The sequence below is a fragment of the Propithecus coquereli genome, unplaced genomic scaffold, assembly GCF_000956105.1.
Source record: "Propithecus coquereli isolate 6110/MARCELLA unplaced genomic scaffold, Pcoq_1.0 Scaffold438, whole genome shotgun sequence".
Lineage (NCBI taxonomy): Eukaryota > Metazoa > Chordata > Mammalia > Primates > Indriidae > Propithecus > Propithecus coquereli.
In genome coordinates, this window is record NW_012150152.1 from 136,956 (window position 1) to 161,400 (window position 24,445).

Genomic DNA, 24,445 nt, shown 5'->3' on the forward strand with positions numbered 1-24,445 from the left:
GCCTCGGCCTCCCAGAATGCTAGGATTACAGGCGTGAGCCACCGCACCTGACCAGAATTATTCTTTTTAAATGAGTGGATTTTATGGCATGCAAATTATATCTCAATAAATCTATTATAAAATCACCTTGAGAACTGGTAGGGGTTATACCTCAAAGAGTGTGCCTATAGCTAAGGCTATAGCTTAAGGCTTAAGGCTTAAGGCTTAAGCTTAAGGCTATAGTCTTAAGGCTTAGTACACACACATATTCTTGTGAATTTTTTTTTACAGCATCTAATACCTGGTTTAGATTTCGTCTTAAGGCTTAACCATTGGCTGAAATTATCTTGTGCTTTTGTTTCTGGTTTGTTTTCTGACTCCCTCTCTGGAACACCAGCACTAGGAAAGCACAGGGCAAGTCTGCGATCCGTGGCAGGGTTGGCACACAGCACCTACCGGTAAACTTCTTTGTTTTTTTTCTTAGAGACAGGGTCTTGCTGTCACCCAGGCTGGAGTGCAGTGGCCCAGTCATAGCTCACTGCAGCCTAAAACTCCTGGGCTCAAGCAGTCCTCTCACCTTAGCCTCCTGGGTAGCTGGAACTACAGACGTGCGCCATGATGTCCAGCTAATTAAATTTTTTTTTTTGATAGAGGCAGGGTTTTGCTGTGTTGTCCAGGCTGGTCTGAAGCTCCTGGCCTCAAGTGATCTTCTCACCTCCACCTCCCAAAGTGCTGGTGTGAGCTACCATGCCCAGTGACCAGTAAACCTCCCGATGGCATGAAAGTGACTAATCTTTCCTGACAGAAAATGCTAAGTTGTTCTGTCACCTAGAACTTGCTTGATTAACATTAATTCCTGGGGCAATTCCTTTCAGAGTAGTTAGGGCATTGGCCCACTTAAAAATCTTGGATTCTCAGACTAGGAATTGGTAGGACATGATTAGTATTTGTGTTGCTGGGCTGGTCACCTCCCTGCGTGAGACTCAGCCAAATAAAGACACACACCTTCCAGTGGCTGCCACCCAGCTCCTGAAGCATGTAGGCCTTTCCCCATGGCTCCCATTAGTTCTCGTTCAGTTGAAATTTGAACATTTCTTTTGATGAGAAATAAAAATGTTTATGGTAGACAGAAACCATCCGTAAGTACCATATTTCTTAGCCATGGCTCTTAAATGTTTGTTAATCCTAATAGGAGATAATGGGCTCATTTTTCCAGGTATTTTACCTGGCTACATTTAATATTACAGTGTTTTGCTATCTTCCTTTTGCCCTGTGGCCATGTACAAGGAAAACAGCACAGGAAAACAAGCCTAATCAAATCACAAATCATTCTACTCTGCATCAGGAGTCCATATAGTAGTTTATTACAGAATTACAGGGCTTTAATTAACTAGCATGTACTAGCATAGGGAAAGGAAATCAATTTGCACATTTGGTTGAGGTTCCAGCACCTTCCGTTGTGACTGGTTGTGGTCTATCTGAATTAAGGATTAATTAGAGATGGTGGAAATTTGCCTCGTATGCTAATCCCTTGGCTTGGTGAGTTTCTAGTATGTGGCACTCATGATTGCAGAAACTGATGTATTCTTTTTCTAAAGTCCTGTGGGACTGAGAAAGTTCAGTGACTTCCAAGGATGTATCTAGAATATTGCTTAAATGAGCTAACCTATGGGATGTGGCTTCAAAGATAAAGGCAGGCAGTTCTCAACACAGACAGGCTGCATTCCAAAGTCTCCTTGCGTAGAGTTAAGAACTCAGTGTTCTTTATCCCCAGGGAACAATAATGTAAAACAGCCCTTGTTTGTGTGGGTGGCCAGCAGCAGCCAGTTGGTCAGACCCCACCTTGAGGTCAGTTTGGGGGCACAGTGGAGGGGAGGGGAAGTTGTCCAGTACATCTGTGACTCCAGCTGCAGGGATGCCCTCCAGCCTGTGAGTGGGTCACATCTTCTCCATCCTTAGCTGCTGCCTGTTGGTCCATCTCTGTCATGGGCTTCTGGTCACATCCTTTTGACTAGCCCCTGCAAGACTGAGCTGAGGAGGGGCCTCCCTGCCTATGTCTTACTTGAAGCAGTGCCTCTAGAGCAGTGGTCCCCAGCCTTTTGGCACCAGAGACCAGTTTCATGGAAGATGGTTTTTCCACAGACCAGGCTGCGGCGAGGGGGTTGTGGGGGGGTGAGACAGAGCTCAGGCAGTGATGTGAGCGATGGAGAGCGGCTGTAGATACAGATGAAGCTTTGCTTGCTCCCCTCCTGCTGTGTGGCCCAGTTCCTAACAGCCCGTGGACTGCTACCAGTCCGCGGATTGGGGACTGCAGCGCTAAAGTATCTCCAGGTGGCATGTGCCTGTAGCCCTAGCTATTGGGGAGGCTGAGGCGGGAGAATTGCTGGAGCCCTGGAGTTCAAGGCTGCAGTGCACTATGATGGCTCCTGAAATAGCCGCTGCACTCCGGTCTGGGTGACATAGCAGGGGCCTGCCTCTAAAAAATAAATACATAAAGCATCTCCAGGAGGTCTGAGGTTCACTGTGGGGTTTGACGAGATGTCCATCATCAGGTTAAGAAAGGTTCTTTGTATTCCTTGATTTTGCTAAGGGTTTTTATCATTAATGAGTATTGTTTTCATTGATTTTTTTGCATCTTCTGGGTTGTGGTTTTGTTCCTTTAGGTCACTGTGGTGATTTACATTGATTTTCATTTGCATTTATTAACATTCGTTTTCCTTTACATTGATGATTTACACTGACAGGCTTTGAAAGCACTTGCGTGCAGAGATAAATCCTCTTGGTTACGATTCGTGTATTTATGACGACAGACCCTGCTGTCTTCAGTTCGCCGACTGATTTAGCCCTTTCAGCTCCATGTTCATGAGTGAGACCGGGCCACGCTTTTCTCCCACAGCAACCCCCGCCCCGTGAGCTGGTAGCAGGGCTCTCCACACAGTACGTGGGTGGCCTCTGCTCATTCTATTCTCTGAGGGAGCTTGTTGAAGAAAAGCTTCCTTCCTTTGAGGATATGGTAGCACCAGTCTGTAAAATGGCCTGATGTCCTTCAGGGAAAGGTTTCTTAGCACCAGTTCCTATTTCCTGAGCATGATTCTCTGAGGCCAGGCGTGTTTCAGGAGCTGGGACAGTGGCGGTGAATAAGACCGTGATAGTTCCGAGTGAGCGGGGCGACTCCAGATGGCCGTAAGAGAGGGAGTCCTGTGCCCTAGGCATGGAGAAGGGAGGTGGGGCAGGCAGGAGGGACAGCCTCTTGGGGGACATTTGACATCAGCTAGGACCTGACTGATGGGACATCTCTGCTCCCTTGCCAGAAAGAGCTCACTGCAGTCTCAGGCAGGCAAGAGCTTGGTGCTCTAGGAGCCCTGGAAAGCCAGGTTGGAGCTGCGTGATGAGGGGGGTGGGCAGCAGTGGGGGACGCCAGGAGCACGCAGGGCCAGATTCCGAGAGATGGGGCCTTGGGTTCTCTCAGGAGAGTCCTGCCCACCCCTCACCTTCACTGTGTTAGGCTTCAGGCCTCCTGCTGGGGCCACCTGCTGGTGTTCCCACTGTCCTGGCCTCCCCTCTCTTCCTCACACCCGTGGGTGCTCTCTCCAAAATTGGGCAGCTCTGCTTCCTCCATGGGCTTCTCATAGCCAGTCTTGTCTCCTGCTGCTCAGGCTCAACCCCCAGCCCACCGCAGCCACTCCAAAACCCCACACCTATTCCCACGTTGTCACCTTGCACCTTAGCAGGAACACCCTTCTCAGCTCGTAACCCCCAGTCCCTCAGCCCCCAAAGCTAAGTGCTGTACCCCAAGGTCTGGGTTCCCATGGCAGTTGTGGTGCCCCTGGGCTGGCATCTCCACCCCAGGGCGGTAATGACTCAAAGGGGAAGCAGGCGTTCTACAGATGCATGCAAGGAAATAGGTTTACTCTCCAAAAGAGTCACTTCCAGACTGTTCCACACCAGCTCTAATGGACCCGAAGAGTTGGACTCTGGGACTGAGCAGTTCAGGGACTCCCCAGAGCAACCCAGGTGCAGCCATCAGGCTGCTCCGGCCTCAGGCAGGGTTTTGGCCATGGCAGCCTGGTGCCTTTGTGAAACACAAGCAAGATAATCTATTAGGAAGAAGAAAGAAAAAAATAAAACAGACGTATAAGGTAGTAAGCCTGAAAGTTACACTAAATTCAGTAGACGTATAATTGACTCTGTCCCATTGCTATAAGTTTGTACATGCAGATGCTGGTGTCCCTGGGGCTTTGCTGTAGGCAGGTGACAGGCATGGGCCAGCCCAGAGCACAGAACACCTTTCCAGGAGTCCGGGTCTGGACTGTGAAGCAGGGCTGGCAAACTGCAGGGTGTGTAAGTAAAGGTTTTACTGGAGCACAGCTGCTCATTGCACTATGGAGTCTCTGTGGTTGCTTTTGCAATATAGCAGCAGTTGAGTAGCTGTGACAGAGGTGAACTGTGTGGCCCACAAACCCCGAAATAGTTACTCTCTGGTGACCCCTGGCATAAGGAATTCTTTGCCTCTGGAGCAAGGACAGGCAAAAGTGGGTGAGGGATGGTGGTTTCCAGAAGGGTGGGCATCTGCAGAGCTTCCCTGCAGGTGAGAGGAAGCTTCAATGGGATGCCAGGTGGAGGTCCTGGGGACAGCCCTGGGGCCCCTGAGCTGGGGCGTGGATGTGGCTTTTCACAGCAGCAGCTCCTGCCTGGGTTGGAGCAGCGGGCCACACACTGCCCTGATGATCTCGTTGGATCCTCATGCATGGGATCCCATCTGAATGATGCTAGAACTAGGCTCAGAAACTGCGCATGTCCAGGAACAACTGGCCCTGACCAAGCCCAGATTCAAACCAGGTTCCCTGACACAGGGGACTGGCCTCTAATCTCTGTGGCCATAGCCAGTTCCGGGAGCCCCTGAGGGCTGTGGCTGCCATGCGTGGTTGAGCGGCTGTCCAGGTAAGCCGAGAATGAGTCTGGGACACCTGCAGTCTATTGGGTGAAAGGACTCCGATAGGGAAAGACTCCTGGGTCACAGTACATGCTCCATTGGCATCTATCCCTAGGAGGAACCTGGGAGACCCAAAAGATAGAAGCTGCAGCATCAGAAAGAGCAACCCCAAGCCATTTAGACCTTCCCAGTTGCTGGTGCTTTTTTGTTGTTATTGTTGTTTTTGTTTGTTTGTTTGTTTGTTTGTTTGTTTTGAGACAGTCTCATTCTTTTGCCCTAGGCTAGAGTGCCATGGCGTCAGCCTAGCTCACAGCAACCTCAAACTCCTGGGCTCAAGCGATCCTCCTGCCTCAGCCTCCCAAGTGGCTGGGACTACAGGCATGCACCACCACGCCCAGCTGATTTTTCTATTTTTAGTAGAGATGGGGTCTGGCTCTTGCTCAGGCTGGTCTCTAACTCCTGAGCTCAAACGATCCTCCCACCTCAGCCTCCCAGAGTGCTAGGATTACAGGCGTGAGCCACCGTGCCTGGCCTTTTTTGTTTTTTTTTAAAGCAGTTGGGGTCTAGGTACAAAAGGTTACTTGCCATGACCACCTGTCTTCCAGTATCGGAGGCATTGTTTAGAGAAGAAACACCCTCACAACAAATGATCACTATCATTTGCCAGTGACCAGTGCGTTGCCAGATTGTTTGTAGAGTGAATTACCTTATGACCTTTGGCTCTCTGTCTGCAAGAAAAGCTGGAGCTCGTGGAAGTTGAGCTCACATTCTGAGAATCGGGACAGGAAACATTACCCTCAGCACAGGTCCCAGTTACCATGCTGGGTGCCCCCTGCAGAACTGTGACTGGTGGCCAGTTCCTTCCAAGATGCCGTCAGGAGAGCTGTTCCAATCCCAGCCATTTGTCACCCCCAAAGCTTAGGCCCAGACCTTAGTACTCAGTAAATTATCAAAAAAGCATCTTGTTTTCTGAAAAGCAAGAAGTCCCCAGGTTTTTCCCTTAATGTCAGTTCTCACCTGTGACTGCAGAGACACTCACTGGTGCTGTCACTTCAGGTGTCTGCCTGAGCTGCTCTGATCAGAATGAGCTGGGACTACAGGTGCTCAGTGTGCACTGGGGCCCCTATCCCTGAGGTCGGCACACGAGGCTTCAGCTTTCTGTCATCACAGGTTTGGCCACCTCTCACCCAGCTTCAGTCCCTCCGTCCGTTGCAGAGTGCACACCTGTGGGTGCTGGGAGGCCAGAGCTCACTCTTCACAGTCAATGGTGCAGGAGGCCCCACCGCCGCAGGCGAGAGGCTCAGCTTCTTGCTGGTTTGAGACAGCAGGGAGGAAACGAGGTGACCTTTTGCTGAGTCCCACACCCTGGCGGGCTTTGGGCCAGGCCTGTTGTCCTGTGACTCCACCAGTCAGTGCTCAGAGCTGCTCCATTCACAGCCAAGGGCGATGGCCAGTGGGTGACACAATGGCCACATAATCGGAAAGTAGCTAACCTAAGGGACCAGTTGGGGCATCTAAAGTCTCTGGCCCTTAACACTTGGGTTAGACTTCCTCAGCCCAGCCTCGCGCCCCCAGCGTGAGAGGAAGCTGGAACACAGCCCTGCTGCGGGCAACGGCGCTCCCGATGGACCAGGGAGCAGTTCGGGGAAGTCACGGCCAAAGAGGCCACCTCTAAGCCTTCTGCTTTCCCCGTTTCTTTGTTTCATAAGGAGAGAAAAATAAAAACCGCTCAGGGTTATGTTCCTGTCTCAGTCTGCTTGGGCTGCCTTAATAAAATCCTACAGACTGGGTGGCTTAAACAACAGAAGTTTATTTCTCACAGTTTTGGAGGCTGAGAAGTCCAAGATCAAGGTGCCAGCAAGGTAGATTTCATTCTGAGGCTTTTTCTCTTGGCTTGTAAGTGGCCACCATCTTGCTGTGAGCTCACAAGACCTCTTAGTGAGAAAAAGTGAGCTCTCTGGTGTCTCTTCCTACAAGGACAGTAATCTTATCAGATCAGGGCCACACTCTTATGACCTCTATTTAACCTTCATTACCTTCTAAAAGGCCCATCTCCAAATACAGTCACATTGGGGGCTAGGGGTTCATGTGAATTTGGGGGAACACAAACATTTAGTCCATAGCAGTTTCATATTGTTTCTTACAAAAAACATAATATTTCCAATTTTATTTTATGTCATTATTTGGTTTACTGTGGTTGTTTATCTCCCTCAGTACATTGGGGACAGAAGGACATCCGGCAGTTTGATTGGGGCTGGAGGGTGCCTTTGTTTTAGATCCGTCTCCATGTCTGAGTGCCTCCAGCAGAGGGTGTCCCTAAACTGAGCCTCTGGTCCCCAAGGCCTCCCAGTGTGCCAGTTGAGAGCCCTGGGGGATCTGAGGGGTATGGCTGAGATGCTCTGGAACAGTCCACCGGAACTGAGCTTGCTGTAATTGATGGTAACGAAGGTCTAATGACCATAATTACGCAGTGATGGTGCACTGGGAGGACCAGAGCACGGTGTTGAGGGAGCTGCAGGCCACGCACGAGGAAGCAGCTGACAGCAAGCGAAGTCCAAACAGCAAGCGAAGTCCAAATGCACATGCGTGGGATGGCAGCCCCCCCGCCCCCCACTGCCACAGTGACTGATAGTAGTGACCGAGGCACAGGGGTAACTTATTTTTCCTGGGTAACTTATTTTTTAAAGCTTTGCTTTTTCTCAGACATGTATACATTTGCAAAAATGTATAACCTTAAATAAGGCTTGTACTGTGTGATTGCCTCTCGTAATGGCACCTTCAAGAGACATGCTGTTAACACCACAGGGCCCGAATGTGATGGGTATGTTGTCTGTGCCCAAATTCATGCACATCTGGGCGCTTCCGGTCTTTCATGATTACGAATACTGTGGTAATGTGCCTCCTATAAATTCACCTTTGTTTACAGGTGTCGTCCCTGTAGGATAAATTCTCAGATTCTCGGAACAGGAATTTGGAGATCAAAGATTATGCACTTGTCAATGTTAAAGATCTTTCTAAAACTCCCCTCCAGAAAGGCCGTAGGATGCATACCCTGTGAGGAGTCCATGAGAAAGGCACCGGTGTTCTCGCCGTAGTCTGAGAGTTTTAGTTGGAGAATAGTAAGTCCTGCAGGTTTTCTGGTATACTTTTTAAGCTTTGTTGGTATATTTTTTAAACTCCTCAACACCTAGCATGGTACCCAGCTTGTGATGTGCTTTCAGATGTTTGCTATTGGATAAATAAATGAATGAAAGAAAGAATGCCATGCATCCTGAAGCAGCCACAAATCTCATGCACACACCGGCAAGCAGGAACATACACACCTGTGTGCACATACACACCTGTGTACACACACATGAAACACATTTGCATTAAGCTGCATGTTCCTTTCCCTAATTCAGTTGAACCTGTGATGGAAGGTGTGGAGGTGGCTTCCTCCTGCATCTCAGGTGTCAGGCATGCGGGGGGCCCTGGGAGGGACTGGGTCCTGTGTGTCTTCCTTCACCCACTCCGATGCCTGGCGTGGACCTCAGCACTGAGGACGGAGCTGCTGAACAACATACAGGGCCTAAGCAGAGTGTCTGCAGCTCTCTGAGGGGGACAGTTCACAAAGGTGAGTTTAGGAAAGGCCTTAAGGGCTGGGTTTCAAATTTTAGGATCTCTGTGGGTGCCAGGGAGTTGTTGAAGTCTTTTGAACAAAAGAATGGTATGATGAATGCAGCCTTTGAAGTTAGTTGACTTGCAGGTGTGTGTGATGGGTGGGAGGGGAGGAGGCCTTTGCTCCCCAGGTCGTGGCGGGGAGGGGAGAGTTGGTGTGGTAGGGGCCCAGGAATGGGAAGGGTAAATGGGAGATCGATCATCCAGGTGGAATCAACAGGATTTGAAAAGAGAGAGACTTAGGGAGAAGACGGCCGTTGTCCATTGTGAGCCAGGAGGATGGCGGGGCGGTCATTACAGGGAATAGGCAAATGCAGGTTAATTCTGAGAGCTGCCTTTACCTGTCTGTCTGAGAGTGTCCACCTGCTGTGACTGCCACCCATATCCATAAGGCCCAGACTGGGGGACAGGTACCCTGTGAGCACCGTCCTGAGTTGGCTGTCCGAGCTCATGGCTGCTGCCAGTGCAGGGGGAACTAAAATCGACAGCTGGAGGGTCTTTCTGTTTTTGAGATAGGGTCTCGCTCTGTTACTGGAAGCCAGAGCCAGAGTGCAGTGGCGATAGCATAGCTCACTCCAACCTCAAACTCCTAGGCTCAGGTGGCAATCCTCCTACTTCAGCCTCCCAAGTAGCTGGAACTACAGGCACATGTCACCACACCTGGCTATGTTTGTTTTATTTTTTTGTGGAGATGGTCTTGCTGTTGCCCAGTCTGGTCTACAGTGTCATGAAGATAAAGATTGTGGCCGGGCACGGTGGCTCACGCCTGTAATCCTAGCTCTCAGGGAGGCCGAGGCGCGTGGATTGTTTGAGCTCAGGAGTTCGAGACCAGCCTGAGCAAGAGCAAGACCCCGTCTCTACTAAAAATATAAAGAAATTAATTGGACAACTAAAAATATATAGAAAAAAATTAGCTGGGCATGGTGGCACATGCCTGTAGTCCCAGCTACTCGGGAGGGTGAGGCAGAAGGATTGCTTGAGCCCAGGAGTTTGAGGTTGCTGTGAGCTAGGATGACGCCACGGCACTCTACCCCGGGCAACACAGTGAGACTCTGTCTCAAAAAAAAAAAAAGATAAAGATTGTTAGAGAACTGGGTCTCCAAACTGGAGACTAGCAGCTAACTGAGAAAAGGAACACTTTTCCTTCAGTTCTTTCAGAAGGAGTGTAGGTGCAGCCCAGTGGGACACAGTGAGTGGTTAGGAGGGGCCCCAAGTATAGCGCAGCAGGAGCCTGCAGCCTGGTCTGGCTCTCAGGGAGGGGGTGTGCTCTAAAGCTCTGAGGCCAAGGGCCAGAGTGGCCCCCAGGCGGCAAGGAACTCATCACTCCCAGCAGCACACTTTTTTTTTTTTTTTGAGACAGATTCTCACTCTGTTGCCCTGGCTAGAATGAGTGCCGTCAGCCTAGCTCACAGCAACCTCAAACTCCTGGGCTTAAGCGATCCTCCTGCCTCAGCTTTCCAAGTAGCTAGGACTACAGACATGCGCCACCATGCCTGGCTAATTGTTTCTATATATTTTTAGTTGTCCAGATAATTTCTTTCTATTTTTTAGTAGAGACGGGGTCTCGCTCTTGCTCAGGCTGGTCTCGAACTCCTGAGTTCAAACCATCTGCCCGCCTTGGCCTCCCACAGTGCTAGGATTACAGGCGTGAGCCACCGCGCCCGGCCAGCAGCACACTTTTAAATAGGTGCGTGGTGTCAGAGGAGTGCTTCTGGGAAGAGATAGAGCCGAACCTGAGTGATATTTGGAAAGGTAGCTTGAGAGGAGTATCTGCTCCAATGTAGTTCAGCAGGGATACATCCTGAAGCCCTCCTTCATGGTGATGGTTTTCAGAGATGGTTATGAAATTTTAGAAAACACAGAGAAACAAAATAAGAAAATAGGGCCAGAGTCAGGGCCACTGCCACCACCATCATCATCCTCCAGAGCCTCTGGGACCCTCAGCGCCACCACTGCCCAGTCCCGCGTACCATGCCCCTCTGCACCATGCCGTGGGAAAAGACCTTCAAGCAGCGCCACACCTTCGAACAAAGAGTAGATGGTGTCTGACTTACCCAAGAGCAGCATCCTACCAAAATCCTGGTGACAATAGCACAAATACAAGGGAGAGAAGCATCTTCCTGTCCTGGATAAAATGAAATTTCTTATACTTGATCATGTCAACACGAGAGACATCATCAAAATAATTAGAAGGCGCTTACAGCTTAATGCTAATCAAGCCTTCATCCTGTTGGTGAACAGAGCATGGCGTGTGTCTCCTCGCCAATCCTGGAGGTGTATGAAAGCGAGAAGGATGAAGACAGAGTCCTGCATGTGGTATATTCCTCCCAGATGTTTGGAATGATATTGTCAGTGTAAGACTAGAAAAATGCATCTATTCTAGAACTTTTTAAACTCTTAGCAAGGAAAAAAAAGGGACATCACCAACTGAGATTGATTAGTTCATCTAATCACAGATCATCAAAACAGTCGTGTTCCCACCTAGGAGTTTTAGGAAGTTGTTTTTGCATTTCAAGCAGAAAAACTGAGCTCCAAATGAGCACATTCAGCTTTGGAAAACTGTATTATTTAACCTAGGCTATCTTGTTTGCATTCTAAGTTGCCAACAACAACAAAAAAAGAAAACAGACACCCTCGATCCCACCAGCTAGAGAACAGCGTCTGTTCCTGTCTGGAATGTTGGTGTCCAGTCTGCTTTCTGAGCACGTCTGTGCCAGTGTCTGTTTCTGTTTGGCCAGTCTCTGCCTCTCTCCTCGGGTCTCTCTTCCCTACACAGGACACAGGCTTTGGGCAACAGCAGACTGAGCTGAGAAACAGTCTTTCACTTCTTCATTCAGCCAGCATGAACTCTTCAGCTTCGTGTGGCCAACAGAAGAATGGCCCCATCTGACCTTAAGATGGGGAGCTGATTCAGGGTATACGCCCGTGGGCCCGGGGACTCCACAGGCGTCCATACAAGTGGATGAGGGAGCCCAGAGAAGGGTCACATGATGGGTGTGACGTGAGAAGGGCATGACCCCGTTGTGGCTTTGAGGTGGAGGAAGGAGCAGAGGATGAAGGCGCAGGGAGGCCTCTAGGAGCTGAAAGGGCCATGATTCTGTCCAGATCCTCTGGAGCCCCACAGTCCTTTGGGCGGCAGCCAGGGAGACCCACTTCAGAATTCACCCACACAACTGTGAGGCAGTGAACTGGTGGTGTTTTAAGACACTCAGTTTGTGGGAATTTGTTACAGCAGCAAGAGGAAACTCAGATGCTTTAATGTCATTAAAAAGTCTCCGAAAATATGATTGTTGGCAGCTATATAATATCATTTTACAGATTATCTTCTGGATCTACCATAATGTATTTAACCAGTCCCAGGTGTTAGCTATTTCCGCTGTTTCTAATTTATGTCCTTATCGTCAAATAGGCAAATTTGTATCTAATTTGTGTGGCTAATTTGTGCTGTGGACCTTCACTGCCTGGGTACTTGTGGATAAGTCTCTGCATCTCTGTCACCTCGTCCCCCCCATCCATGTGGCCTTGAATGTTTAACAGAATGTGGACTCTTCTCGCAGTCTTCCAATTTTTCTCATTGCTTTTCCAAATTTTAATTGAATAAAGCATAATTTTGGAGAGGGAGGAATGCTATCCTCTGTTAAGTATCAGCTTTGTGGTCAGTCCTTGGATCTGCTCGCTACTTTTTTTTCTTTTGTTTAAAATTCTGGTTTATGAAATTTGTTGCGTGCTTATAATAAATGAGCATTAAGTGTAGAAGTGGGTGTATCTAAGGGAAATCCCTATAAGGATATCTCTTGAGCTCCTTCAGTTTTGACTAGTGAGTTTTTGACCGAAAAAAAAAGGTTACCTGTTATATAGGGAATAAGAAAGGGATGCTTGTAAGTAACCATCTATATAATCCGATTAAACTGAGCACTTAAGTCGGTTAGTAGCTGACGTAATAAGACAGCTGTTTCCAAGAAGATACTTTGTTTTTCTGAAAAGTTAGAACTGGATCAACATCTTCACCTCCTTCCCCCATTCCCTGCCTCCCTCTCCTCAGGAAACACCCCCGCCCCATCTTCCACCTGTTCCTTTCTTTGTAGCTGCAGACAGTTCTTCTGTCATTAAAGAAGCAAACAGAACACAGACACCCACGAAACCGTCCTCCTTGGGCCTGAACCTGTTCCGGCTCTTGCCGCAGCATCTCCTCCCTGCCCTGCCTGGCTCCCACGCTTCTCTGGAACTTGCTAGTCACGTTCTCCCCCACTTACCCCTGCAGCTGCTTTTGCAAAGGTTAGCAACACTCTCCTAATGACTAAGCCCACTTTTTCACCCTCTGTGACTTTGGTTTTTCCTCAGCCTACCTGATAATGCTTTCTTTCTGCCTCCTCCTCTGCCTGTCCCTTAGATGTTGGTTTTCCAACATTTACTTCTAAATGGCCACCTCCTAGATAGCTAGAGATACAAGTGTGTGCATAGAAATTTCTCACACACCCCTACCTGCTGACGACCCCAAATACAGACCTGCAGCCCAGACGATTTGCTCAGCCCTCGACTCGCAGGAAGCAGCCGCCTCCCGGCCACCTGGACACCTGTGCTTAGCTGGGTCACGGGACCAGGCTGAGGCCACATTTTCACCCAGCCCCACCTACACAAGCTGCTACTCTGTGCTGTACTGGGGAGAATGTGGCGCCATTCATTGTGCCGCTCATGGCAGAACGTGGGAGTCATTCTGGATTCTTCTCTCACACCCATATCCGGGGGGCACAGATCCCATGGATTCTCTCTCTGACTGCCCCATAGCTGACCTGAGGTCCCCACAGCTGTGTCCACCTGGATGGTGGCTACTCCTTGACTGCTTCCCCTGCCCCTCTCGGTGGAGCTGGGACAGCTTTTCCAGATTGCAGGGCCAATTGTCTTGTTTTTCTGCTTTATAGTCTTTCAGTAGTTTTTTCATCTTTCTTTTCTGGCACTTTTTTTTTTTTTTTTAAAAACACAGTCTTGCTCTGTTGCCCCAGCTAGAGTGCAGTGGCATCATTGTAGCTCACTGTGACCTCAAACTCCTGGGCTCAAGCGATCCTCCTGCCTCAGCTGGGACTATAGGCACAAACCACCACCCTGGCTAATTGTTCTATTTTTAGTAGAGATACTCTTGCTCAGGCTGGTCTCAAACTCCTGACCCCAAGTGATCTTCCCACCTCAGCCTCCCAGAATGCTAGGATTACAGGCGTGAGCCACTGCCCCTGACCTCTGGCACCTCTTGATCAGGATTTGCCTTGACAACTTTTTTTTTTTTTTTTGAGACAGTCTCACTCTTTTGCCCAGGCTAGAGTGCCATGGTGTCAGCCTAGCTCACAGCAACCTCAGACTCCTGGGCTCAAGTGATCCTTCTGCTTCAGCCTCCCGAGTAGCTGGGACTACAGGCATGCGCCACCATGCCCAGCTAATTTTTTCTATATATTTTTAGTTGTCCGATTAATTTCTTTCTATTTTTAGTAGAGACGGGGTCTCGCTCTTGCTCAGGCTGGTCTCGAACTCCTGAGCTTAAACAATCCGCCCGCCTCGGCCTCCCAGAGTGCTAGGATTACAGGCATGAGCCACCGCGCCCGGCCTTGCCTTGACAACTTTATAGCAACAACCTCACCCCCACCTCCACATACACAGCAGACACAACAGCCCCACACCAGCCCCCACACCAGCCCCACACCAGCCCCCACACCAGCCCCACACCATCCTGTGCCTGGGCCAGCCATGCTGCCGCTTGCCTTCATCACTGGGCCAGCAACTGCAGTGTGCCCTCCTCCCCAGCACTTCTAAAGAAGGGGTTCAGTCTTCCCCAGCACCAGGTGCCCCCACAGCCCCACCCTGCCCAGGCCCTGCTACCTGTGGCCAAGTTCTGCCCACATGGGCTATGTCAGGCTGCAGCCTGTCCCTCTCCTTTCCTCTCTAGAACACACTCCAGAGGGTGGCATTTGGACCAGTGTCATAGTGGGTTACTCGGTGTCTGTCATCAGATCTAGTAACAAAAGGAAGTATTCCTTTCCCCAGAAGGTACTATGCAAAATGCTCAGACAGAACACCGGCGCTAATGTTTTCTCGTGGTTTGTTTTCTCTCCAGAAAATGAACCCTGATTTGTTCCTGTCTCTCTTATCTAGTGGTAAGCATCCATGGCATTCAGGAGGAAGATCCCCCGCACGCTCAGCTCACCAGGCTGGATAACATGCTGCTGGCCGAGGGCGTGTCCAGGCCGGAGAAGAGAGAAAGAGGAGGACCGGCGGCAGTGGCCGGCCCAGCAACACCAGGTGGCTGTCCAAATGACAATAGCATTGAGCACTCTGACTACAGGGCCAAGCTGTCCGAGATCCGACAGATTTACCACTCTGAGCTAGAGAAATATGAACAGGTGATCTTTCTGCATGGAAGAGTTTCTATCATGTGAACGTGCGTTTGTCAAAGCAAAACTTGGAGCGCTAGCCACCTTTCCTATGTGGCGCAGGACAGGGAGCACACGCACAGGTGGCCGGCGCTACCGAAAGCCCTTTCCATCGACTTCTCAGTCACCAGCCTGTGTGTGAGCCAGGGCGCGGCAGGTGGCTGGTTCAGTGTGGAGCCTGCCGCCCCTCACTGCCCTGCTGCTCAATTACAGGCTGGCCTGTCTGTGTCCCCACCCCAGGCCTGCTGTGAGTTCACCACACATGTCACCAACCTTCTCCGGGAGCAGAGCAGGATGAGGCCCGTCTCCCCCACGGAGATCGAGCGCATGGTTGGCGTCATTCACAGCAAGTTCAGTGCCATCCAGATGCAGCTGAAGCAGAGCACCTGCGAGGCCGTGATGATGCTGCGCTCACGGTTCCTCGATGCCAGGTCAGGGACCACACACTGCCAAGACCCCAAGGGTGGGCTCTGAGGAAGGTGACAGGAATCAATGCTGGCTGGGGTTGAGGATAGCTGGGAAGACGATCCTGAAGTATTGATCACTCTTTTCAGAATTGCTAGAAAACCATAGTTGGGGAGAGGGGGCTGTTCCTAGAGTCCCAGCATGTTAACGTGGACACCGAGGCCGTCTCTTTGCAGGCGTAAGCGACGGAATTTCAGCAAGCAGGCGACAGAAGTGCTGAATGAGTATTTTTATTCCCATTTGAGCAACCCTTACCCCAGCGAAGAGGCCAAAGAAGAGCTGGCCAGGAAGGGCGGCATCACGGTTTCCCAGGTGATGTGCTCTTCTGCCACACACCGCCCCCGCCCTGTAGCTGGGAGAGGTGGAAGGTTGCGTTTCATGAGGACACCCTAGGAAGTTAGTTAAATATGTAGAGGGACGGTGCGGAACAGGAGCCAGGCTTGCAGGCTCTGCTGGCCCGCTCAGGCTCCATCCCGGCTGTGTGCCGTGAACATGGGACTCGGGCAGTCGCTCTCCTCCCTTAACCGTGAGACAGCAATGCAAGTGCACCCCCCAGGAGACCTGGGGACTCCCCGAGGGACGAATGTGGAGTGTGAGCTCCCTGAGGTGACGTGAGTGGAGTGTGCAGTCCCTGACCCTACAGCCTGCTCGTCTGCCCCTAGCATCCTCTGTGGAATTGAGGCAAAGGGGGGAAGCGCCGAGGCAAAGAAACATTCCAGAGGGTTTTCAAGTGGGAGCAGTAAGTCCAGGCAGCCTAAAGCAGAGAGGCCAGTCCAGGCCATACCCAGGGGCGTGCGAGTGTGCAGAGCGGGGCCTGGGCACAGCGCTCCTGCTCACGCCGGCACGGCCCCCACCTCTGTGGCAGCAGTGGTGGCAGGCCCTGACACACGGCATGGCTCACCGACAGTCACCACAGCCCTCCAGAGCAGCCCCTTCTCCATACTTCGCAGTTGGAGAGACTGAGTTTCTAGTCCTCAGGCACCACGCTCTGTCGCCACCCCATCCAGGCTGTGTCCAGCTGCATCTCTGTGACGGAGAGCGAGAGGAAGCCCTCAGGGTCACACAGGGAGCAAAACATCACAGAGGTGCCAGTCACATCTCCCTTCGTTCACCGGGAACTACTGTGGTGTCACCAGAAACAAGGCCAGAGCCAGAGCAAGGGGCAGTACCTCTGGGTCTTCAAGGCCCTAGAAGTGTCAGGTGTGGCTGCTGCTTGGGCTCCGCCAACAGTTGTCTGAAGAGCAGCCAGGTTCGCCCCATGGCTGGGGCCTCTGGAGAGCAGATGGGTCTTGCGACTGAGACTTCATCTGGAGAGAGGCTTGGTTGCAGATGAGAGTTTAGAAAGCACCGTCCACGTTCCAGGCACTGGCTGTCCCACTGTGTGGCCTGGGCCCTGAGACCCCCACCACCCACCAGCAGGAGAATTCGGTGCTAGGAGCCCCTTCCCACTTTGGTGGGACCACCAGGTCTTGGGACATCCTGAAATGGCTGATGATTAGTTGAAGGAGAGGGTCTTTCAGATTTGGGTGCAGACGTTATACAGGCTGCCAGGTTCACCTAGGAGAGATGGGGGCAGGAAGGGTGTCGCAGCGGAGGCCCATGGACATCTTCAGGACAGAATCAGCTCCAGCTCCAGGCTGAGGAGGTCCGAGGGAGAAAGGGGGCAGGGGCAGGGAGCCCAGCCTAGGTGGGGCTAGTGGGGGGCCCCGGAGAGCGGCAGCTGCCTCAGCCAGAGGTCTGGGCAGGGAGTGGCTGGTGGCTCCTGAGCTACAGCAGGTGGAGAAGATGCGTTGGCCCGGGTGGGGCTGCATCACACCCGGCGAGCTGCTGTGCGGGGCCTCTCCCTTTGGAGATGGCAGGCCCTGGCCAGGGGCCCACCCTCCTCCAGGCACTGGGCCTCTTTCCTCCCAGCGGTGGATCTGCCCTCCTTGATCCCTCTATGCAGAAAGCTTTCTCCTTGTCCTTCTAAAACGCCATGGAAAGTATTTGCTGCCATTCTCTGCAAACCTAGTTCCACAAGTTCTGGAGCATTCCTTATAGATAAGTGGAAGCCAACTGCTTACCTCACGTGGGTCAAGAGATGGCCACCTCATGCCCGGGGACAGTCAGGGAAGAGGTGCTATTTTGGGAGCAGGGAGCACACAGAGGCATCTTTCTTTTTATAGTTAACATTGCAAGGATAATGTAGGGACATTAAAGAAAAACTTTTTTTTTTTAAAGACAGAGTCTTACTCTGTCATGCCGCCTAGGTGCAGTGGTGTCATTGTAGCTCACAGCAACCTCAAACTCGTGGGCTCAAGCGATCCTCCTGCCTCAGCCTCCCGAGTAGCTGGGACTATAGACGTACCACCACACCTGGCTAATTTTTCTATTTTTTAGTAGAGAAGGGGTCTCGCTCTTGCTCAGGCTGGTCTCGAACCCCTGAGCTCAAGTGATCCTCCCGCTTCGGCCTCACAGCTGGGATTACGGGTGTGAGCCACTGCGCCTGGCCAAGAAGAACACTTTTAAGGAGCAAAGGTCATCTACCATCCTACCCATCGCTCAGTGGTTTCATAGCTCTCGGTACACAATGTGTACACTGCACTTGCTCTGGAATACCGAGCTGCGGCCCTGGGTGAGCACCAGACGTTTCCGTGCCTGTTGGAAGGCGCTGGCCCCGAGGTGCTGACCCAGGGGTGATTCTGTTCCAGGAGACATTTTTTGTTATAACTTGGTGGGGGGATGCTCCTGACATCTGGTGGCTGGAAGCCAGGGACGCTGCTCAACCCCCTACAATGCACAAGACGCTTCCACGGAGAAAGATGCGGCCCCCAGCATCAGCAACAGTGCTGAGAGTGACAAGCCCCGCCCCTGGGGACGCCAGTGCTGGTTTGGAGTCGGAGCTGGGCTGAAATTCCATCTTGGCTCTGGCCAGCTCTCACCCCCGGGCCTCTGTTTCTTACAGCGTGGATGTGATGATGGCCCTTCCCAGGTCAGCGTGAGGAGTAGGCAAAGCAATATATGAAAAGTGCTTAGCTCAGCACCTGGGTCATTCCAACTACCCCGCCGGAGTTCGTCCTTGCCATTTGATAGTTCTGCATTTGATCACATTCCATTCTTTCCTTAGACTGAACTCCCAGCAGTAGGGTTACCGGTTCCCAGGGGACACATGTCTCCCTGGCTCTCCCTTTCCCTGCAGAGGAATCCAGAATGTGACCTGCAGCCTGCTACCACAGGGAGCAGCAAGTGGCACTTGTCTCTTGTGTTTTTGAGCATGTCACAGACATTCCTGCTTTCCTTCCAGCTCCTTCCTCAGTCCAGGTTCCAGCAGCACCTGGTTCTTAGGCAGCAGAATTTATTTCTTAAGACACACTGGGTCCAGGGTGTCCTCAACCCGTGTGGACATTTCCCTGGGTCCACGGTTATCTGGTGCCACCTTCTCAGTCCCAGCCTCTGAACCAGCCCCCAGACTGAACATGTCCAAAGCCTTTTCCTCTCAGGCAGTGGGAGCAGCAGGCACCCCAGGTGGACCCCACAGTCTGTTCCCATCATGCCTCACACTGGCTCAGCTCCTCCAGCAACTTCTGTGTGGGTTTCCACAGGTCTCTAACTGGTTCGGCAACAAAAGAATCCGGTATAAAAAGAACATGAGGAAGTTCCAAGAAGAGGCTACCATTTACATGGGTAAAACAGCCACAGATACCACCGAAGTCAGGGGCCCAGGGAACCACACCAGCTGTCCACCGACACCCAGCTGTGGTGAGTGAGGCTGGCCCAGCCTGGGGACCATCGTCTGTTCCCATGTGGCCGGGACCACTGAGCCCATCCGGGGAGGCTGCCACGGGACCACACTGCCTCTCCCCGGCTGGTCACCGTGAGCACTCTTTGCTCTGTTCTATTCGTGTTGACCACGGCCACGATCCCGACCAACAGATACCGGCGGCAGTGCCGGTGCTTCGGGGACAGAAACACTGGCACCAATAAGAAAGGACACAAGCAGTGTGCTGGGGAGTGCCCTGCTCTCCCCGCTGGGCAGGTCCTTCCACCTCGCACCCCCCCACACACGGGACTTGGGAGGGGCAGAGGCCAGATGCCCACCAGCCTCTTGCTGGCGGAGGGGCTGGGTGGATCCCGCCTGAGGGGTGCCACAGCTCTGCTGACTGCTGGCTCTTGCTGTGACACTCATCCTCACCTTCCCACCTCTTCCAGGTTTGACTGGGCCCTTCACGCTGACTAGTGCTGGGAGCGCCTTTCTCACCCTGCAGACACTGGCCTCTCTCCGGCCCTCCCCGGGGGCAGCCAGCCTGCAGTCCCAGGTAAGTCCGGGGCAGTCCTGCAGAGCCCCGGTGGGTGGCCGGTCCTCAGAACTGGCCATCTTGTCAGCCACCTCCCAGCCTGACCTCAGGGGGGCTCCTTGGAGGTCCCAGCAACTGCAGGTTGGCTGAGCCTCCTCCAGGGGCACGGCTCTGCGGGGCCCACTCTGCAAAGACTGTGCCTCACCCGCACCTCCGCCTGTGGCAGGGCGAGAACTCATGGCAGCCGCCACGAATAGTCAGCGGACACAAGGCCCCAGAATGAGGGCTTTGGCTGTGGAGGGGAAGGATCCTCCTCCTAGGGGAGTGTGGGGAGGAGGTGGCATCTGTCCCTGGAGAGGAAGGGGCAGGCAGCGAGCAGGAGGCCTGGAGGAAAGATGGGCCCCTTCCCACTGCAGATGTGGGGCCCTGCTGGGCTCAGACCCACCGCTAGCCAGTGCCACAGTGCTGGCCAGGAACGAAGTTCCGCGCCGGCACCCCTTCCTGCTGTCTGGTGAAGAGCCGCGGGTGCCCAGTTTGGCCAGAGTGAGGATTCGTTTGAGGACTAGGAAGAAAACGAGCCAGGGGTCTCGGGCGGCTGACGTGCCCACCTCTCACAGGCCCAGCCTCCCCAGATGGTCACAGGGGCCTAACCCAGCTGCAGGTGGCGCTGGGAGGACCGGGTGTGAGGATTGTCCTGACGACACCGCGTAGGCACAGCCGTGACGTGCCCACCTCAGAGTGAGGCTGTGCGCTGTCGGCCAGGGCCCTGCCGAGCCCACAGGTTTCCTTCGTGGAGGTGTCCCCTGCAGAGCCAGGCAGCCCCTCCTGACTGACCACTGCGGGGCTTAGAACAGACACCTCCTGTTGCTGTCGGCAAGGTCTGCCCTGGCAACAGGCAGTGCCCCACACCTCTTGCAGTGGCAGTGCCCTCCCATCACCATGGCAACCCCCAACCAGGGCACAGGTGACAGGCCGCCTCTTGCCCCGAGCACCACTGTGGCTCAGTCCTGTGCCTTGTGCATAGCAGGCGTGGGAGTGTGTAGGATGAGTTAGGGGCTGAGGGTCCCTGCCACCACCAGCCCTGGACCTACCAGGCTGTCCTACCCACCCCTCATAGCAAGCAGGGATCATCAGGGTCCTGGTGCAGACGCCACAGCCCGCAGGCACCCCCACCCATACTGTGCCCGGCTTGGCTACCGTATCCTGCTCTCGTCTCTCAGAGCCCCCCACCCCAACGGCAAGCCCCGCGACGACCTGTCCTGGCCCACAGCTGCCTTCCCCTGTGCCCCTCACAGCCTGGGCTGGTGCAGATGCTCCTTCACAGAGCCGGCAGCCCTCCCTCGGCCCTGGGCGCCAGCCTGTCCCACCCCTTCCTCACTAGCCTCTTCCTTTTGGGACACAGGCCTGCTCTCCATCTTCCTGACTAGATGCCAGGCGTTGTGTGTCCATCCGAGGGCAGAATGTCCCTCGGCAGCGCACCTGCCCGAGCTGCTCTCAGACCAACAGGCCTGGCGTGCGCCGTGCCCAGCACGGTGGGGCGGGTCGTGTGGACAAACGTCCTGGAGTTGGTGGGCGCTGCACCATCCCTGCACCACAGATGGAGCCCCAACCCCTCATGATGCGGGGTGCCCCTGCCCATCAGGCCAGGGTTCAGCACCTCTTCCCTCTCACTGAGTCTCACCGTGATGTTCTTGTGGGGACTGTCGTCAGCTCCAGGCCTGACCTCGTCTCCCATCCCTCAGTGTGCAGAAACCCCAGCTGCGCTTGATGCCACGTCAGTCCTTTGCCAAAGCCCCTGGGGCTGGCAGTGGAGGCCAGTTCGTCCACGTCACAGGTCAGGTGGTGAGGCTGCCACCACCCAGGACTGACCACTCTGTCCCTTCCCTCCCCTCCTGGCTCTCCTTTGGGGTTATCCGTTGGCGTAATCTGAGCTTTCCCAGGGGCCCGTGGAAGGCCTGCCTCAGGGACGTGAGGGCTGGTGGTCACTGGTCTCACGGTCACCACCTCTGATGTTCGGTCTCTGTCTTTTCAGGCCAGAGGTGGCTGGCAGGGGGCCAGCCCCCCGCCGTCGACTGCCTCACCTGCTGGAGACCCTGGCAATGTAAACTCTGACGCATTTCATTAAGTTTTGGAGACAAGCAGAAAGGAGTGCCACGTGGGCTTCTGTGCTGGCACTCGTGTTCTTCCGCGCCTGCCACTGATGACCTCAGAACACCCAGGACGAGGGAGACGGCGGCCCCGAGCCCCCCGTCCTGGGCCCTGCCCACAGCGCTGGTCTGCTGGGATTCTCGATGGCCCCAACGCCACTCGCTCTCCCACCTCAGTTTGTTTTCTTAATGTTAATAGCAATTTTATGGTAAGACTGAATTGTCTCTTCTAGGACTCGCCACAAATTTTCCCATTAAAATTTTTGACTTATTTTAATCTTGATGTTTGGTCACTAACAGATTGGTTTCGGGTGGTAGCTGATGCGGTGGGCACCAGTCCCAGCTGCCCCTCACCTGCGCCACTGTGCGCCCGCTTCCCCCGCCGTGGGGTCAGCTCATTCTGCTCTGATGTAAATCTGTCCTGAGCTCAGAATTCTGTTGGGAATTGGTTTTGCATTTTGTGTTGTTTTTGCTGTTTTGCTGTTTTTTTATTTTGTTTTTAGCTGAAAAGTCATTATAGACAATAAGCTTCCCAAGCACTTTTCCTGCACTCTGTGCTATGAGGTCCTTCCAGCCATTGCTGGCCAAGGCTTGGGCGCTCAGTGTCCCCCGGCTCCTGGGTCTCCCTTCTGTCCTATGCTTGAAGCTTCAGAGGGACCCTTCCCCACCCCATCCCACCCCTTGCCAGGTCGTGGCTTCCTCGCCTGCAAATGAAGATGACGGGGTGGGACCAGACTGTTGGGAGACGTGAATGTGCTGCCAAGCCTGGAGCAAATATCCCCTGCCCCCATCAGTCAGTGTCGTGGTCACCCCAACTCCACGCTGTTAGCCGCCACCATGACCAGTGACTGAGCTCCTGTCCAGAATGTTCTGTCCCTTGACGTGGCCCGGGAAGGCTTCCATGCGCCTCCACGCCAGTTCACCCCGGGTCCCGGCCAGCTGGATGCGCCAGTGCCCTCCAGTTCCTCGCCTGGCTGTGAGGGCTCCGGGCCAGGGGCTGCCCACACGGAGATGGCGGCATCCCAGCCTGCTCCATGAGGGCCGAGAGTGGTGGCCACCGTGAATCGGGTGGGGAGTCAGCCTACCTCTGATCCTCACTGGGCTCCTGCCTGGCCCCAGCTCTGGCTACCCCCAGACCCAGCCCCCGCCGCAGACTCTCCAGGCCTCTGTGCACCGTTGTCAGGCTGCTTCCGCCGGCCGCGTCACCACACTGTGTCCGCCACATGCCTCCATTTCTGTGGTTTCTAAGAGCCAAGAACGGGATCTCAGCTGCAGGCAGTACCAAAGGGCACAGGAGAGCACCTTTGTCCCTCCCTGTCCCGTCCTGACCCCTTCCCCAGGCGTGTCCTCCTGCGATGATCTGTGATAGGGCACCCCAGCCTGTGTGGCCCCACTTGTTACACGACGGGTGCTGTTGCCCACCTCGCTTTTCCCCACGTAATACATCTTGGAGGCTGCTCCTCGTCCATCCCGGAGCGGCCACCACCTCTGTCTCTCGTGTGGCCCCAAGTGTGGGCTATTGAGAGGATTCCCATCTTTGCTGCTCCCTGAAGCGCAGCCTTGCCACAGGGTTGATGGCATCGCCACCCTTCTTTCTTCCCTCGCTGCCTTGCATGATGTCAGGGCGGGCCTGGGAGAGCCATCAGAGACCCCTCGGTGCAGCTGCGACATTTCCACTGAGCCCTCTTGATCTTCACCCCCATCCCTGCCAGCACGAGCCACTTGGGTGCTGGGCAGCCCTGACATCCAGGGCCCTGGACTCTGCAGCCTGGGGTGCTGTGGGGACAGGCCGTGACCGGGTGAGAGGGGCATCTGGGGACGAGAGAAGGGGAGACGTCGTCCCTCTGCCCACTCCTGGCCATAGCTGGGTCAGCTTGTGGTCCTACCGTGGGTTTCCCTCCCCACAGCGTCTTGTCTGGGTTTTCTATCATTTGCAGCCAAAAGACAGAAGTGACTCCCTCTCCCTGGCCTAAGTTCCTGTCATCGCACTTCGGGAGGCTAATACAGAAAGATTGCCTTGAGGCCAGGAGTTCGAAACCAGCCTGATCAACATAGCCAGACCCCATCTGTACAAAAAGTAAGAAAATTTAGGCAGCGGTGGTGGCGCCTATAGTTCCAGCTACTTGGGAGGCTGAGGCAGGAGGATTGCTTGAGCCCAGGAGTTTGAGGCTGCTGTGAGCTGTGATCATGCCACCACACTCCAGCCTGGGTGACAGAGAGACCCTATCTCAAAAAAAGAGGAAGAAAAACACCCATCAGGGAAGGTATCTTCTGAGGCAAGCCCTGTAGGAGGTGAGCAAGGGCGCATGCGGGGACACTGCCTGGCCCGAGATACCCACAGACACGGGAAAGGGCCGGAAGGTGCCAGCAGCTTGGGAGCATCTATCATACTCAGTCTGTCCTGGATGATCCAGGCGGTGCATGGCCAAGTGTCCCTGAGCAGGTGGCAGAGGTGAAGGTAAAGCCACAGGACTTGCTGTGAGCAAGAGTGGGGGTGGCTGGAGTCTGCGGAACAGACAGGGAAGGTGGGGGCGTGTGCAGCTCTGGACTGTCAGGCTTGAGGTGTCCATGTCA

At 53.5% G+C, this 24,445-nt stretch overlaps 1 protein-coding gene and 1 pseudogene across 1 annotated transcript in view; both read left to right on the forward strand.

The window, feature by feature from the left end:
• PBX4 (pre-B-cell leukemia homeobox 4) overlaps nucleotides 1–22,105 on the forward strand; it is a 48,648-nt gene extending 26,543 nt beyond the window's left edge. The window contains exons 3-8 of the mRNA XM_012653990.1: nucleotides 14,708–14,955; nucleotides 15,226–15,416; nucleotides 15,627–15,762; nucleotides 19,032–19,188; nucleotides 19,639–19,745; nucleotides 21,757–22,105. Of these exons, the coding sequence (XP_012509444.1) occupies nucleotides 14,708–14,955; nucleotides 15,226–15,416; nucleotides 15,627–15,762; nucleotides 19,032–19,188; nucleotides 19,639–19,745; nucleotides 21,757–21,849 (932 nt within the window). The 3' untranslated portion in view covers nucleotides 21,850–22,105. The remainder of the gene's footprint in view (nucleotides 1–14,707; nucleotides 14,956–15,225; nucleotides 15,417–15,626; nucleotides 15,763–19,031; nucleotides 19,189–19,638; nucleotides 19,746–21,756) is intronic.
• LOC105818115 lies at nucleotides 10,556–10,927 on the forward strand (annotated as a pseudogene).
• Nucleotides 22,106–24,445: the final 2,340 nt, after the last annotated feature.